The sequence below is a fragment of the Rhinopithecus roxellana genome, chromosome 6 (genome assembly GCF_007565055.1).
Source record: "Rhinopithecus roxellana isolate Shanxi Qingling chromosome 6, ASM756505v1, whole genome shotgun sequence".
Lineage (NCBI taxonomy): Eukaryota > Metazoa > Chordata > Mammalia > Primates > Cercopithecidae > Rhinopithecus > Rhinopithecus roxellana.
In genome coordinates, this window is record NC_044554.1 from 45,637,023 (window position 1) to 45,654,279 (window position 17,257).

General features: G+C 54.7%; 1 protein-coding gene across 1 annotated transcript; it reads right to left on the bottom strand.

Annotated features, from left to right (window-relative positions):
• Nucleotides 1–5,822: 5,822 nt before the first annotated feature.
• On the bottom strand, nt 5,823–16,967 carry NYAP1 (neuronal tyrosine phosphorylated phosphoinositide-3-kinase adaptor 1). Its single transcript, XM_010377713.2, has 7 exons — nt 16,875–16,967; nt 15,478–15,629; nt 13,683–14,044; nt 11,197–12,711; nt 10,124–10,336; nt 9,758–9,867; nt 5,823–6,988 (listed from the first exon to the last, which is right to left on the bottom strand). Exons 2-7 carry the CDS (start codon nt 15,543–15,545, stop codon nt 6,722–6,724), a joined length of 2,535 nt encoding a protein of 844 aa, XP_010376015.1. The 5' UTR covers nt 15,546–15,629; nt 16,875–16,967; the 3' UTR covers nt 5,823–6,721.
• Nucleotides 16,968–17,257: the final 290 nt, after the last annotated feature.

The window sequence follows — 17,257 nt, forward strand, 5'->3', positions numbered from 1 at the left end:
ACATTGAAATCTTTTGGCATAATAAATGAAATAGAGATGCAGCTTCCCACCCTCCCCCTTCTGACTAGTTAATTCTTTAAGAAACAATTATTAGGCCAAGTCAGGAGGATCACTAGAAGCCAGGAGGGTGGGGCTGCAGTGAGCTATGATCGCACCACTGCACTCCAGCCTGGATGACAGAGCAAAACCTTGTCTCTAAAAAAATATAAAAAATATGGCTAGATGCAGTGGCTAACACCTGTAATCCTAACATTTCGGAAGGTCTAGGCAGGAGGATCGCTTGAGGCCAGGAGTTCAAGATCAGCCTGGGCAACGCAGTGAGACTCTTTCTATACAAAATATTTTTTTTAGCTGGGCACGGTGGCACACGTCTGTAATCCCAGCACTTTGGGAGGCCAAGGCGGGTGGATCAGGAGTTCAGGAGATCGAGACTATCCTGCCTAACACAGTGAAACCCCGTCTCTATTAAAAATGCAAAAAATTAGCCGTGTGTGGTGGCACGTGCCTGTAGTCCCAGCTACTCAGGAGACTGAGACAGGAGAATTGCTGGAACCCAGGAGGCGGAGGTTGCAGTGATCAGAGATCACGACATTGTACTCCAGCCTGGGCAACAAAGTGAGACTCTATTTTTTTAAATTGACCTGGTGTGGTGGTGCATGCCTGTAGTCCCACTCAGGAGGCTGAGGTGGGAGGATCGCTTGAGGCCAGGAGTTTCAGACTGCAGTGAGCTATGACCACTCCATTGCACTTCAGCCTGAGCAACAGAGTGAAACTCTGTCTCAAATGATAATAATAAATAAAAATAAAATTTAGAAAGGAACAATTATTGAATAAGGAATATTTCCCCAACCAATGTGCAATATCACCTTTACAAGTGCTAAATCCCCATGTGCATTTGGGGCTATTCCTGGACCCTTCACTCTGATGGATTACGCCAGTCCTGTGCCAGGACAAGCATGCTGTGGTTTTTATTTCCTGTTTCAGTATTTGATAGGGCAGGTCCCCCTATTACTCTTTTATTTCAAAATGTTCTGGTTTTTCTCATTATCATTCTGCATAAACTTTCAAATTATTTTATCAAGTTTCCCAAATAATCCCTTTGGGATTTAGAGACTGCATTGAATTTATGGACTTAGGGAAAACTGACATCTTCTATATCACCCAATCTTCTTATCTAAGAACAAGTTATTACTATTTGATTATTCAAGTCTTTTTTTTTCTTTTCTTTTTTTTTTTTTTTTTTTAAGACAGGGTCTTGCTCTGTTACCTAAGCTAGAATGCAGTGGTGCACTCATAGCTCTCTGCTGTGTGACCTCCTTGGGCTTAAGTGATCCTTGCACCTCAGCCTCCTGAGTAGCTGGGACTACAGGCACATGCCACCACGCCTAGCCTTTTTTTTTTTTTCTTTTTTTCTTTTTTTTTACTTTTTGTAGAGATGAGGTCCTGCTATGTTACCCAGGCTGGTCTTGAACTCCTGGGCTCAAGTCATCCTCCAGCCTGGGACTCCCAAAGTGCTGAGATTACAGGTGTAAGCCACTGTGCTTGACCCCGCGAACCTTCCTTCTCCCCCGCTCCACAACGATCGCCATTTGTCCTGATGGTTTTCGTTTTGTATTTTTGTATTTATTTTTACTTTTGTTTTTTTGAGACGGAGTCTCGCTCTGTCTCCCAGGCTGGAGTGCAGTAGCATGATCTCTGCTCACTACAACCTCCGCCTCCTGGGTTCAAGTGATTCTCCTGTCTCAGACTCCCAAGTAGCTGAGACTACAGGTGCTCACCACCACGCCTGGCTCATTTTTGTATTTTTAGTAGAGACGGGGTTTCGCCATGTTGGCCAGGCTGGTCTCAAACTCCTGACCTCAGGTGATCCGCCTGCCTCAGCCTCCCAAAGTTCTGGGATTACTGGCGTGAGCCACTGCAGTCGGCCAAGGTCTTCCTTTTTTAAGTGACTCAAAATACTTTAGTGTTATCAACTGATTCAATATAGGTTCTATAATTTCTTGTTAATGTTACTCCTATTTATTTTAAGGTTTTTATTGCTCTTATGAATGGGATATTTCCTTCCATTAATTTTTCTTTTTTTTTTTTTTTGGAGATAGAGTTTTGCTCTGTTGCCCAGGCTGGAGTGCAGTGAAACAGTCTTGGCTCACTGTAACCTCCGTCTCCCAGATACAAGTGATTCTCCTGCCTCAGCCTCCTCAATAGCTGGGACTGCAGGTGCCCACCACCATGCCCGGCTAATTTTTTTCATTTTCAGTAGAGATAGGATTTTGCCATGTTGTCCAGGCTGGTCTCGAACTCCTGAGTTCAGGCAATTCACCCATCTCGGCCTACCAAAGTGCTAGGATTACAAGCGTGAGTCGCTGCGCCTAGCCCCTTCCATTAATTATCTTTTTTTTTTTTTTGAGACAGAGTCTTGCTCTGTCACCCAGGCTGGAGTGCAGTGGTCTAATTTCGGCTCACTGTAGCCTCTGCCTCCCAGGTTCAAGCGATTCTCCTGCCTCAGCCTCCTGAGTAGCTGGGATTACAGGCACCTGCCACCACACCCGGCTAATTTTGTATTTTTAGTAGAGACAGGGTTCCACCATGTTGTCCAGGCTGGTCTCGAACTCCTGGTATCAAGTGATCCGCCCGCCTTGGCCTCCCAAAATGCTGGGATTACAGGCATAAGCCACCTCACCTGGCCTAATTTTCTGGCTAGTTAAAAAGAGCCACTGCCTGTTTATATCTTGGGTTTTGTTTGGTTTTTTTCAAGTTGGGGTCTCACTCTGTTGCCCAGGCTGGAATGCAGTGAAGAGATCATAGCTCACTACAGCTTCCCATTCATGGGCTGAAGCGGTCCACCCATCTCAGCCTCCTGAGAAGCTCCAGCTACAGGTGTACACCACTACACCCAGCTAATGTTTATTAATTTTTTTTGTAGAGATTAAGTCTAGCTTTGTTGCCCAGGCTTGTCTCGAACTCCTGGCCTCGAGCAATCTTCTAACTTTGGCTTCCCAAAGTGCTGGGACTACAGGCATGAGACACTGTGCCTGCCCTGTATTTCATCCCTAGCTCTTTTCTCTAGCCCTGCCCTCCTTGCAGAGGTCAGCTGTCTTGGGCTTGAGTGCCATTTCTATGTCAATTACTCCTAATGTCCATAGTCTTGTCCTGTCTCCTGAAATCATCATTTTACTTTTAACTTATTTCCTAAATTTCAAATACTCACATACCACTGTCAGAATTTTTCATATTCTGTACATTGCCTATACCATTATTTACTGGCTTAACATTTTTTCTTTAAACCAGCTCATTAAAAATAACTGTAGACTTATCTTGTGCAATCACATTCATGAAATAACAAGTAGCTAATGTGTTGGTTATAACTTTTCTAATATAAATGAAAATAAATACAAAACAAAGTTTTAAAAAATGTTCTTCTTCATAAAGTGTAAAAACATCTGTGGCATCTACCACATTTTTTTTTTTTTTTGAGACGGAGTCTCACTCTGTTGCCCAGGCTGGAGTGCAGTGAAGCAATCATGGTTCACTGCAGCCTTGACCTCCTGAGCTCAAGCGATCCTCCCACCTCAGCCTCCTGAGTAACTGGGATTACAGACATATGCCACCAAGTCCAACTATTTTTTTTATTATTGTTTGTAGAGACGGAGGGGGGAGTTCTATGTTGCCCAGGCTGGTCTCGAACTCCTGGCCTCAAGTGATCCTCCTCCCTCGGGCCTCCGAAAGTGCTGGGATTACAGGCGTGAGCCACTGTGCCTGGCTATTCACCACATTTTCCGAAACTCTGTTCTATTGAGCAACAAACCATTCAACCTAAATATTCACCATTGCTTCAAATTTAATGTTCTTCCTCCAAAGTCACTCTCAAGCCCACCTGTCTCGCTCTGTCATTTCCGCAATCACCAGAGCTTCAAACTTGGGCTTTTTTTTTTTTTTTTTTCTGAGATGGAGTCTCGGTCTGTCGCCCAGGCTGGAGTGCAGTGGCCAGGTCTCAGCTCACTGCAAGCTCCGCCTCCCGGGTTTATGCCATTCTCCTGCCTCAGCCTCCCTAGTAGCTGGGACTACAGGTGCCCGCCACGTTGCCCGGCTAGTTTTTTGTATTTTTTAGTAGAGACGGTGTTTCACCGTGTTAGCCAGGATGGTCTCGATTTCCTGACCTCGTGATCCGCCCGTCTCGGCCTCCCAAAGTGCTGGGATTACAGGCTTGAGCCACCGCGCCGGCCCAAACTTGGGCTTCTTGTATGACCAGTTCTGCTGTTTCACTCCCATCCTGAGGGGGTTTCCTTTCAGTGGCCTCTTGCAACTGTCCCTAGCCCTCCATCCTCCCAGGCACCCTCCTTATCCTCCTCCCTGGTGACAGATCACCTCCCAGCAGGATTCCCTGGCTTCCCTGGTGAGGACCTGAGTCTTGCCTTGTGGCCAGTCTTTCCGAACTAGCTTCATCATGGCTGGACCTCTTTTTTTTTTTGAGATGGAGTTTCACTCTTGTTGCCCGGGCTGGAGTGCAATGGCACGACCTCGGTTCACTGCTGCTGAAGTTTTGTCTGCAGCTCGTCCTGCTATACTGCAACCTCTGCCTCCCAGGTTCTGGTGATTCTCCTGCCTCAGCCTCTGAATAGCTGGGATTACAGGCATGTGCCACCATGCCCAGCTAATTTTTTTGTATTTTTTAGTAGAGAAGGGGTTCCTCCATGTTGGTCAGGCTGGTCTTGAACTCCTGACCTCAGGTGATCCGCCCCATGGACGGACCTCTTAATGCCATCGCCGTCATTTAAACATACTTCCTACCTCCCCCTACCCCCATCTCCTACTGTTCCATAGACAATCAAACCATGACTGTGACGTTGGGAGTTTTCCTATTCCCCTCTCCAAACCTCACCTGTCCTTTTTTTTGAGGGGAGACAGGATCTCGCTCTGTTGACCAGGCTGGAGTGCAGTGGCACAATCTCTGCTCACTGCAGCCTCCGCCTCCTAGGTTCCAGCCATCCTCCCACTTCAGCCTCCTGAGTATCTGGGACTAAAGGCGCATGCCACCACATCTGGCTAATTTTTGTATTTTTTATAAAGACAGGGTTTCTCTATGTTGCCCAGACTAGCTTACCTGTCCTTTTAGGGTAACTTTGCAAGAAACCTTCTTAGATGATTCCAGCCCTGTACCCCTTCTTTTTTTTTTTTTTTTTTCATTGTTGTTGTTGTTGAGACGGAGTCTCACTCTGTCGCCCAGGCTGGAGTGCAGTGGTGTAATCTGGACTCACTGCAACCTCCACCTCCTGGGTTCAAGTGATTCTCCTGCCTCAGCCTCCCAAGTAGCTGGGATATAGCACTACCACACCTGGCTAATTTTTGTATTTTTTTTAGTAGAGATGAGGTTTTACCATGTTGGTCAGGCTGGTCTTGAACTCCTAACCTCAGGTGATCTGCCCACCTCGGCCTCCCAAAGTGCTGGGATTACAGGTGTGAGCCACCACACTTGGCCCTGTCCCCCCTCTCTTACTCCTGCAACACTGTTTATTGTTATCTCGGGGTTTTTATCTCCCTGAGTAGATCACAAGGTACTTGAAAGCAAGCTTCATGCCCAAATATTCCTTCTGCATCAGTGCAATGTGAAGAACACATTCTGTGCACAAAAAAAAAAATGCTAATGGAGTCATGGCCTGGTGCATTCCCGAAGACTTACCTGGAACTCCACCTCACCCTGTGACTTGGCCACAGCTACGCACCCCTCCCCGCACAACCTTCAACTCCCACCAACCAGGGGCAAGATTGGAAAAGGAGCAAGTGTAAAGAATCGCAGAGCACGCTGTGAAATAGAAGAAGCCAGCTTTAGGATCATGAGTCTTTTAATATATTATTCTGAAAAGAAAGGAATTAAAAAAAAGTTCCTGACATCTCTTCTGTGTTTTGTTTTTTAATTTAAATAAATACCCTGCCCACCCACCCCCACCCGCTAAAATTTCCCTCCTCCTCCCCCATCATCCCGCCCATCCCTGGCACTAGACCCTCACCCCAATACTAAATAAGATGCCTGATTCAGAGCAGGCCACACTGACTACCAAATTCTGGCAAATTGTAAATACTGTGAATGGTCTTGGGCCCTCTGCTTCCCTGGGCCCCTTCTTCTCTCGGTCCACTCCCCATGCGGACCCCTCCTTGGCTGTGGGGTGGCATGGATGGCGGGGCCTTTAGGCATTGGCATTGGGGAGAGTGCAAACTTGGCCCTGATTCTCCACTCCTGGCTCAGGAGTAGGTCAGAAGGGCCCAGAATCGCCCTCCAGACTGAAATAAATAACAAAATAAATACCCCCTCCCCAACTCCCGGCTCTCTAGAAAAGAGCTCTTCCATCTGGCACTCTAGTCCCTCTCTTTGAGCTCACCCACCCCCCTCTTCCTCCCATCCCTTCCTTCCTCCCTTCCCCATGCTGACCTCTGGCTTGGTTCAGGAGGAGAGACATACAGCGCCCAGGGGGAAGAACAGCCAGAGCGCCTCGCCCCAACCTCAAGCAAACCCTCCTCCTCTTCCAAGTTTCTCAGCAGCGCTGTTGGCACCCTAAACCCAATGGTCCTGGCAGACTCTCCCCATCCGGGGGGTAGTGTGGAGGGCAGGGGTTCTCCCTGGCACTCTCCCACGTGGTCCTTCAATGTCTCTCAAGGCGAGGATCCCGGGAGAGCCAGGCGTGCCCGCCCCCGCCCCAGTCCAGGCGCCCAGGTCCTCCCGCCCGCCTCAGATGGCGGTGTCCCAGAGGACCGTGTGCTGCCGGCGGCAGGGCGGGGTGCCGGACTTGCGGGGCTCGGGTCCCCGCCGCCAGCTGGGAAGGATAGGCATGCTCTCCTGTTTGCAGAGGCCTCGGTCCGGGCGGTGGCGCGCCTTGATCTCCTTGCATACGCAGCGCTTGCGCTCGATCACCTCCAGCAGCTTCCCGTCGCGTTCGCGGGCCGCCTGGGGCGGCGGGGGCGGCAGGGGCAGCGGCAGCGGCAGCGCGGGGTGGGGCTGTGCCGCGGGCGGGGGAGAAAGGAAAAGGCGGGTAGGGTCGGGGACCTCAGCATGACCGGACCGGGTCCACACTGCCTAGACCCACGTCTTCCCCAGAAGCAAGTCCTTGCTTGCCCCCCACGGCCTCGGCTGGCTCCCTCTGGCTGTGGGGCCCATGGGGGCCGAAATCCAACTCCCGCAGCTTTGGCCCAGTCACGCCCTAGTCTTCCTAGACAGATGCATTTTGTAAGTTGTTCCCCCTGGAAGGGATGCTTTTCTTCAGGATTTTGACCTCCTGGAATGGAACTGGAAGGACCGGAGGAAGGACGAAGACACAAGTAAGAAATCCTGCCTCCTTCTTCCTTCCTTCCTTCCTTCCGTCCTTCCTCCTCCCGCCCTCCCTCCCGCCCCCTCCATCCCTCCCCTCCATCCCTCCCTCCCTCTTTCTCTTTCCTTCCTTCCTTCCTTTCTTTCCTTTCTTTCTTTCCTTTCTTTCTTTCTCTTTCTTTCTTTTCTTTCCTTCTCTCTCTCTCTCTCTTTCTTTCTTTCTGTCTGTCTGTCTGTCTGTCTGTCTTTTTGAGACAGGGTCTGGCTCTGTCGCCCAGGCCAGAGTGCAGTGGTGCAGTAATAGCTCACTGCAGCCTCTACCTCCTAGACTCAAGCAATCCTCCAGCTTCAGCCTCCCTCCCAAGTAGCTGGGACTACAGGCACGTACCACTATACCAGCTAATTGTTAAAAAATTAAATTAAATTTTATTTTTGTATTGATGGGATCTTGCTTTGTTGCCAAGCCTGGTCTTGAACTCCGGGCCTCAAGGGATCCTCTCATCTTGGCCTCCCAAAGCACTGGGATTACAGGTATCAACTACTGTGCCCAGCTGGGGCAAGGGTAGACAGGGTCCCTCCCTTCCTCTTTCTCTCTCTCTCTCTCTCTCTCTCTCTCTCTCTCTCTCTCTCTCTCTTTTGACAGGTTCTCCCTCTGACACCCAGGCTGGAGTGCAGTGGCACGATCATGGCTTACTGCAGCCTCCACCTCCCAGGCTCAAGTGATTCTCCTGCCTCAGCCTTCAGAGTTACTGGAACTACAGGCACGCACCACCTGTCCGGATAATTTTTTAATTTTTTGTAAAGACAGGGTCTCCCTATGTCGCCCAGGCTGGTACAGAATTCCTGGGCTCAACCACTTCTCTTGCCTGGGCCTCCCAAAGTACTAGGATTATAGGCGTGAGCTACCATGCTTGACCTCTTTATTTTTATTTCTTTTGAGACAGGGTCTTGCCCTTACACTCAGGATAGAGTGCTGTGGTGGGATCACAGTTCATTGCAACCTCAGTCTCCTGGGTTCAAGCGATCCTCCCATCTCTGCCTCCCACAGTTCTGGGATTACAGGCACAAGACATGGTGCCCAGTGGGGAGGTCTTTTTCCTAAATTGCGTAAAGGTGCGCTGTTGGCTAGTGGTGGCCCTGACTGATCTCCAAGCTGGGCCCTATCTTGCTGCCCATCTTAAGCAAACCTTCAAACCCTTCCCAGATCCTCTCCCAACCCCCTCACTCCCATTCCTGGGTTCCCGTTAGTCTGTATTGGCTCAGATCCCAGCCTGCATGGCTCTTTGTGTGTTTTTTTTTGTTTTTGTTTTTGTTTTTTTGAGACAGAGTCTTAACTCTGTCGCCCAGGCTGGAGTGCAGTGGCATGATCTCGCCTCACTGCAGCCTCCGTCTCCCGGGTTCAAGCAATTCTCCTGCCTCAGCCTCCCGAGTAGCTGGGATTACGGGTGCCTGCCCCAATGTCCGGCTAATTTTTGTGGGGTTTTTTGTTTTTTGTTTTTGAGACAGAGTCTCTCTCTGTTGCCCAGGCCACTGGAGTGCAGTGGTGTGATCTTGGCTCACTGCAACCTCCATCGCCTGGGTTCAAGCAATTCTCCTGCCTCAGCCTCCTGAGTAGCTGGGACCACAGGCGCATGCCACCACACCCGGCTAATTTTTGTATTTTTAGTAGAGATGGGATTTCACCATGTTGGTCAGGCTGGTCTCGAACTCCTGACTTCAGGTGATCCACTCGCCTCACCCTCCCAAACTGCTGGGATTACAGGCATGAGCCACTGCACCTGGCCCTAATTTTTGTATTTTTAGTAGAGAAAGTGTTTCACCATGTTGGCCAGGCTGGTCTCGAACTCCTGACTTCAGGTGATCTGCCCGTCTCGGCCTCCCAAAGTGCTGCAATTACAGGCATAAGCCACTGCACCCTGCCTGGCCCCTTTCTTTCTTTCTTTCTTTCTTTCTTTTTTTCTTCTAAGACAGGCTCTCACTCTGTGGCTCAGGCTAGAATGCAGTAGCGTGATCATGGCTCACTGCAACCTCCATCTCCCAGGGTAAAGCCATCTTCCTACTTCAACCCCCAGAGTAGCTGGAAATACAGGCTTGCGCCGGCACACCTGACTACATTTTTTCTTTTTTATAGAGATGGGGTCTCGCTATGTGGCCCAGGCTGATCTCGAACTCCTGGACTCAAGCAATCTACTTGCCTCGGCTTCTGAAAGCATTGGGATTACAGGTGTGAGCCACTGCAACTGGCCTTCTTCAAAAAAACAAAATAGAGACAGGGTGTCACTATGTTGCTCAAGCTAATGAACTTCTGGCCTCAAGTGACCCTCCTGCCTTGGCCTCCCAAAGTGCTGGGATTACAGGCATGAGCCACTGTGCCCAGCCCTGGCCCCTTTATTGCTTTTCTTTGCACATTCAAGCCTTCTCCACCTGCTCCTTCACAAATAAAAGAAAACCAAGCCTCACCTGGCTCGGGGCATCCCTGGGCTGGCTGCAGGGCCGGGGTGTGTGGAGTGCAACCTGCCGGACTCCGGAGGTGGAGGCCGAGCGCCCTAGGCGGTAGCCTCCTGTGAAGTCTGAGGTGGAAGAAGGAGAAGTGAGGAGGGCAGGAGCCTCAGGTGTCCCTCCCCTAGTTCCCAGTCCCCTGCCCTTGAATGATCCAGGCTGCCCCTGCCTTATCAAGGCGGAAAAGGGGGTGGAGATGTGGTATGAAGATTTAGGGCCCTGGATGTGGACATGAACAGGTGAGAGGAAGTCAGGACAGGTGCGGCCAGACCCCGGAAGATCCCACAGCCAGCCCCACTGTGCACAGGTGTGTGTAGGCCACATCACCTCCATTGCGGTGGCAGGCAGGGAAGGTCTGGCAAGGAATGGGCAGGGCGGTGCGGCTCCCTCCTCGGTCTCCGTGGTGGATCCTGGCCAGCAGGCCCTCTGCCCCCTGGCTCCTCACTGGGATCCCTGATGTCACAGGGCTCCTGTCCTCACGCTCCACCTTGCCTGGACCCTCGGCACTGCCATTCCAGGCCCGGGCACCATCCTCGACCTCTGCTGGGATGACAAGGAAAGCTGTGTGCCTGCACATTGGAGGTGTCCTTCTGTCCCTCCGGTCACACATGCTGCAGCATGGGTGGACCAGGAGACACAACTGCCCCTTTTGCAAGTAACAGCTGGGATGGGGTTCCTTCACACTCCCCCAACACACACACACACACACACGCACACGCACATACACCCGTTCCTTTCCACCCATTGGTACCATCTCCTGGGGCTGAGAATCATGTATATATGCTGCATCCAAACCCTTTTCCCTGGTCAGAGGGGCCTCCCCAACCCCAGCTTTAGCTTCCAAGCCCCTCCATCTCCAGCTAGGGCCAGAATGACCATCCCCCGGGACCAAGACCTGTAGGGGGAGAATCCCAATTCCTGAGCCCAGAAGGAGGAGGGCAGGGGGAAGGGCTGCCTGTGAACTAAGCTCATCTCTGAGAGGAGGCCTGGCAGAGCATTGCGTTGCCAGGCAACGGTAGGGGCCTCCTCTCCTCTCCCTCCTTGTCTGGATGGGTTGCCATGGTAACAGCTGGGAGGCAGCTGTGTTTAGTTCCTGGTGCGCACACTCACAAGCACACACCCCTGCAGCCCCAGGAAGGGAGGGGCAGGGAGCAGAGCAGGACAGGGCCAGATTTGACCCCCTTTGCCTCCCAGACCTTCCTGCCCCTCCAGCGCACACTGGGTCACCCCAGTCTTTCTGTCTATTGCTCACCTCCACCCCTCTGGTCTCCTAGAAAACATCCCAGACTCAAGACTGTGACTTCCAAATAACCCCTCCAACACCTCCCCCAAACCATCGCAGGCATTCCCAGCTGCCCCCCACCCCCGATGCCAGCCCCCACTCCCCACCCCTCACTCACTGTCCAACTCCTTTGCTTTTCTCCCTCCATAGAGGACCTTTCTCTGCAGGGCCCAGCCTGCCCCAAATGTCGCGGCGCCCATCTCCTCCTCTTCTTCCTCTGGTGTCCCTGCACTGGCGATGACGTGGGCACAGGAGATGCTGGCAAAAGCACCCCCATCGGTCCCTTGCTCCTGCAGCTGAATCTTGACCATGGGGGACGGGGCCCCCACACCACAGCCCTTATTCAGCACCCCCCCAGCCTTGAGGCTCTCATAGGCAGGGGGTCTCTTAAGCCCAGCTGCTGTGGCTGGGTAGGTCCACAGCGGGGTCAGGTGGCCTGCAGTTGGGTCTGGAAGGCTGTGGGGGGAGGTCAGGCAGCCGCGGTGGTGGAGGACCCCAGCTGCCGCGCCCATGGCCCCACTGTGGGGGCTGGACTTCCCTGGCATGGGGGCCCTCGAGCTGGTACACAGCATCCCATGGAGGACTGAGATCTCCTTCTCCGTCTTTGGCTCCCCAACACCCAGGGGTGGACCGGCTGGCAGGACAGAGTGCGTGGTCACCTTGACCGCCGAGTACACCATGGTGTAAGACACAGCCTTGTCCTTGGGGGGGCCGGGAAGCAAGGCGGCCGGGGCAGGGGGGGCTGCCGGCGCCCCCGCCGCCTTAGGGCAGATCATGCTGTGGGAGTTGGGGAGCTCCCGCTCCCCCCGGGGCTGGCCAGAGCCCTGGGGTGGCAACGGTGTCGAGTGGCTCCGGGCCCGGCCCGATGGTCCCAGCAGCAGCAGGTTGGCAGCAGGAGGTGGAGGCGGTGGGGGAGGCGTCTCCCGCTCCCGTGCAGGCACTTGGGGAGCTGGGGTGGAGCCGGCTGGCTCCTTGGAGTGGCAGAGGACAGGTAGCCTCGAGACCCCATCGCCAGGGGTTCGGGAAGCAGACTTGGCTTGGGGGAAGGCCAGGAGTGGAGGCCGGTGCTGAAGGAGGTTTGGGAAGGGTGGGGGGATTTCACAAGGAATGGTCTTGGTGGGCGTCCCATCCCTCCGGCTCGGAAGGGCTGAAGCTGGGCGGCGGTGGGCATGGGGTGGAAGGGCGTGAGGCTGTTGTGGCGGGGATGTTGCTGTCAATGGTGGAGGGCCATTGGCCCGGCCTTCCCCGGCCTCTTCTGGCAGCGGGTACTTCATCTCCTCATAGATGGCCTCACTCTCTTCAGAGTCCGAGTCAGCGCCCGCTGGAGGGGTCGGGCCCCCACCCCCAAGAGGGGGCCCAGCCAGGCCTCCTCCACTTCGTCCTCCTCCCCTAAAGACGTCCCCCACCATCTCAATGTACACAGGCTCTTCCTGGGCACCCACATCAGGGTCCCCAGCTACTCGGGACCCCCTAGTGAGGCGCTGAAGAGGCAGGTTCCCCCCTCGAGGAGAGGGGCCTGGGGGGCAGGACTCATCGAAGGAGACAGAGAGCTGGGTGTTAGGGCTTCGCCTGGGCTTCTGCGGAGGAACCTTCCGGCTGGACTCTCGGCCCTCCGGGGTTGGCTTCTGTGAGCCTGGACAGGACAAGAAAGAGAAAAATAAACCAGGCTTTTAATGAGGGGAGCAAGTGGGAGGAGCCCATTCTGATCCCTTGACCCCTCTGCAAGGACATATCTGCCTCTTCATTTTCCCCATATTCCTCAACTTATAGCCCCAGAAGGTTTCTTCATTTCTTTTTTATTTTTTAATAGAGACAGGTCTTGCCATATTGCCCAGACTGGTCCCAAACTCCCGGGCTCAAGGGATCCTCCTGCCTCGGCCTCCTAAAGCACTGGGATTCCAGGCATCAGCCACCATGCCCAGCTGTAGGTTACTTTTCTACTAGTCAGCCCTTGGTCTTTTCAAAACATCAACTAATTGGCCAGGCACAGTGGCTCATGCCTGTAATCCCAGCACTTTGGGAGGCCGAGGTGGGTGGATTACCTGAGGCCAGCAAGCCTGGTCTTGTCAGCCTGGCCAACAAGATGAAACCCTGACTCTATTAAAAATACAAAAAATTAGCCAGGCGTGGTGATGGACGCCCGTAATCCCAGCTACCTGGGAGGCTGAGGCAGGAGAACTGCTTGAACTTGGGAGGTGGAGGATGCAGTGAGCTGAGATCATGCCATTGCACTCCTGCCTGGGCGACAGAGCGAGACTGTCTCAAAAAAATAAAAAAAAGTGCTGGGATTACGGGTGTGAGCCACCATGTCTGTCCCACAGTCCTCAGTCTTTCTAATGTATTCCCCAGAATCCGCAGCTCCTACCCTCATTGTCCCTCCGAGGCCACCACGCCTTTCTCAAGAACTTTTCAGGGAGTATCCCCTGCCTTTGGATGGTTCATCTCAGGCCCATCCAAAAGGACCCCCCCAATTCCTTTTGAGAATGGAATCTTCCACTTCCTTGATTCTTCCCTGAATGAACCCTCCCGGCAAGCCTCCCCCGGCCTGGAATAGATCCTCCCAGCTCCCAGCTCCACCCCAGGGAGAGATAGGGGGTATCTCACCTGCTTTCTTGCTGGGGGGTGTCTCTGCCCCCGACCCGGGCCCCACCATGCTGAGCTTGGTGCTGGGGTGTCTCCGGGGCTTGGCAGGGGGTCTTCGGATGCTGCTGTCCTCTGTGAGGCCCCCACCGCCCCCACCAGGGCCACCCCCGACACTGTCCATGCTGCCCACCGAGTGGCAGGAGAGGGAGCGTGGGGCCATGGCGCTGCGGCAGGGGTGCGGGGTGTGCTCCTGGGAGGCAGGCATCGTCATGAAACCCATCCTGAGGGAGCGCCGTAGCGAGGCGATGTCCCGCACGCGGACCCCAGGCCCCTGGCCGGCCGCCGGCCCAGCCGAGCCAGCGGGGGCCACCTCCTTACTAGAGCTGGGGAGAGAAGGCCACGATGGAGTGGAGGAAGGGCCTCGGACCTAGGCCTCCCCCTTCTCCACCCCAAGAGGTGTCAGCAACCTTGTGACTTCCCAGGGAGGAGGACAGGAGCCTGGGTGGGGACAGGGTTGCCAGAAGGTCCAGGGCACCAATGAAGGGGCTTCAGGCAGAATCTTGGGCTTTAAAAAGGCAAGGCAGTTGGGGGCAGGTATGAGAAGAGGGGTGAGTATGCCTGCAGGGGAGCATCCCTCGGGCTGGCAGATCCCAGCCTGGGCACCTGTGTGGACAGCCTTGTGCAGAGATAGAGATACAAACCCAGGTAACACAGACAGACACACCTGCCCCCACAGCTCCTCGGCCCCTCTCACTCTCACACTGGACCACACCTGGCCTCTGGTGTCCCCTCCTGCCCAGTCACTGTGACCTACACCCCCACGGCACACCTCCTCTCCCAGATGCAGGATGTGTCCCTCCAGGACCAGAGCAGCCTCCCTCCCCTGGTCCATCCTTCTTCCTCCCTCTCCCCTGGTGTTGTCCTCTCTCTGTCACCCTCCCTGGCTCAAACCCATTCCATTCCACTGTCCCTGAGCTTCTGTCTGAGTGGAGGGTTGCGGGGAGTGGAGGGGGGGCGGCTGGCAGGGAAGAGAGGAGAGCTGTGTGGGGTGGGCGCTCATTAAGGCCCTGTCTACTAGCCCTTCATTAGGGAGAGATCGCTGCAGAGATCACTCTGATTAATCTAATTAACAACAAGAATTAAACTCCACAGTTGCAAGGAAGGAAAAGGGAGGTGGCTGTGACAGGCTCCAAGTGGCTGTGAAGTCAATGGGAGTGAAGAGGAGAAGGAGAGAAGGATGGGAGAGGCCAGGCCCCAGGTCCCTGGAAGGGCAAGCGGGGAGGCAGACAGGGATGCAGGGGTCCAGGGGTCGTGCCCTGCCCCGGCTCTTTGGCAAAGCCCAGCCTGCATGTCCGCCCACCACACACACAACTTGACCACTCACCTCCTGCAGCAGGGGAAACTGGGAGGAGGCCAAGTGGATGTTCTCTGATGCCCCTGAAATGACCCCTTCCCTAGACCCTGGGAGGGAGGCGGGGCCTGCCCCTTCCAAGGTCAGGTGACAGGAGAGCCCACAGCCAGCCCCAAATTTCCAGAAAGAAGGGCTACAGGCCAGAGGTGAGTCAGGAAGGAGTGACTTGGGCCTCTGGGGATGGGGAACAACCAAAGGGGTGCTCCTGGGCTGTAAACACCTCCCGCAGGAGGGCAGGAGTTGGGCCAGGACAATCTGTGTGCAATCCTGGGCGTTCCGTACTGACTCTGAGATCAGAGAGCTCACTCATGACAAGGCTGCCAGGCCCCCGAGAAGGGCTGTGGCCCAGTGAGGGGGCAGGCAGAGGTGCGGAAGGAAAGGGAGCGGTCTGGGGCACAGCCTTACCTCCTCTTGGCCTCTTCTTCCTTGTGCTGCCTCCACTCCAGCTTGGTTTTTCGGTAGAGGAGGTTCATCTCGTGGGGCAGGAGGTGGGGGCTGGGGGGCCCTGCTCAGTGCCACCAGGCCCGGGGGGCGGCCCTCCCTGGGTCCCGGATCCACTGGGTTGGGGAGGGGGTGGTGAGAAGGGAAAAAAAAGAAAGGTGGGATGGGTGGGGGCCAGGGATGAATGAAAGAGAGAAAAAGGAGAAGAGACATGACTCGGGTCCTCAGAGAGGAAAACACAGACAGAAAACCCAACACAGCTTCAAGAACCCACAGACAGATAGACAGACACAAGACCCCGACAAAGGTGTTCAGAGCCACAAATACATGCTCTGGAGCGACCAGGTCAATACAGATTCCCTTCTTGTGTAAAGACATCCTGATCCACCACCCATACAGGCCCCACAAACGGACTGCAACCCCTCAGCTACACAAGTACACATTCAGACACACAAACCACAGAGCCACCGACCCACATCGACAGACAGAGGATCAGACACAGAGATTGGCATAGGTAAACAGAAACCTAGGGATAGACAGGCACACAGACATAAACACCCACAGACACACCCACAGACACACACACAGACCTCCAGACACACACAAATCTGCTACACGGAACCGGACACACCTACAGGCAAAGAGTTATGCCCAGGGCCTACTTGCGTACATTGCACCCCACTGGGGAAAGGGGAGATGATCAGACTCTCCCTCCCATCTTGGGCTGTAGCGGGGATCTTATGAGGGCAGGGTGGGGACGCTGAAGGAAGGATGGGAGACACCCTGAGTTGGGTATCTAAAATACCACCCATCCATCTATCTCCACTGCCTGCCTTCCTCCCCTTCCAGTCCTTCCCCGGGCCTGGGCCTTGGTCCACTCCGATTCTGGCTCCCTGGCCCTTTAGCAATGGTTTGGTCTCTGCCTCCCTCCCTCGCTGATGGCCCCAATCACCTTCTTCCTCCAGGATTTGGGAGGCCCCCGGTTTTCCTCTTCCAGTCCCCGCCCCTCAATCCCACCCGGGGGGCTCCAGTCTGGCCCCATTGCTACCTTCTGGGCTGCGGCCTCCATACCTGCTCCGGTTTTCCTTCCCCCAAACCTACACTCTTCTTTTCGCCTTCAGCCTCACTTCTCCTCCCAGGCGCCCCTCCTTACAGCCGTCCTCCCCCTTCCCTTGTTCCAAACCTGGACTGCTTCATCCCCCTTCTCCATCCAAGGGCCCCAGGTTCCTGGCACCACTCCCCTTCCCCTTGTCCTGCTACCCTGGGCTTCTCCGCCTTTCGCTCCGCCAATCCTCCCTGTCCCTTGTCCCCCCACCCCAACCTTCCTGCACCAAGCCTCCCCAGTTTCTCCATCACCGTACCTGGCCTGCCGGGCGCCGGCCCCCCCATGCCGGGCTCCGCCCGGAGCAGGAGGAGGGAGGAGGAGAGACAGAGACAGACCGGGGGGAGCGAAGCTGGGCCCTGCCGCAGAGACAGCCCCGCCTCCGGGTCCGCCCCCAGACCCGCCCCCGGCCCCAAACCCACCCTTCCACACCCTCCAAGGACGGAACGGGAGAGGTCGTGCGGCGCGGGGCCGCGGGGCTGGGGCGCGGGGCGCGGGAGCCGCGGAGCCTGCGGGGACAGATTCGGAGGAAGGTCGTGGGGCGCTGGGGGCCCGGCGCCAGCCCGTCGCGGTCTTGGGGTGTCTACTCCTCGCCGCCCCTCGCCCCCTGCCCAGCTGGGCGGTGCTGGGTTCGGTCTCCCC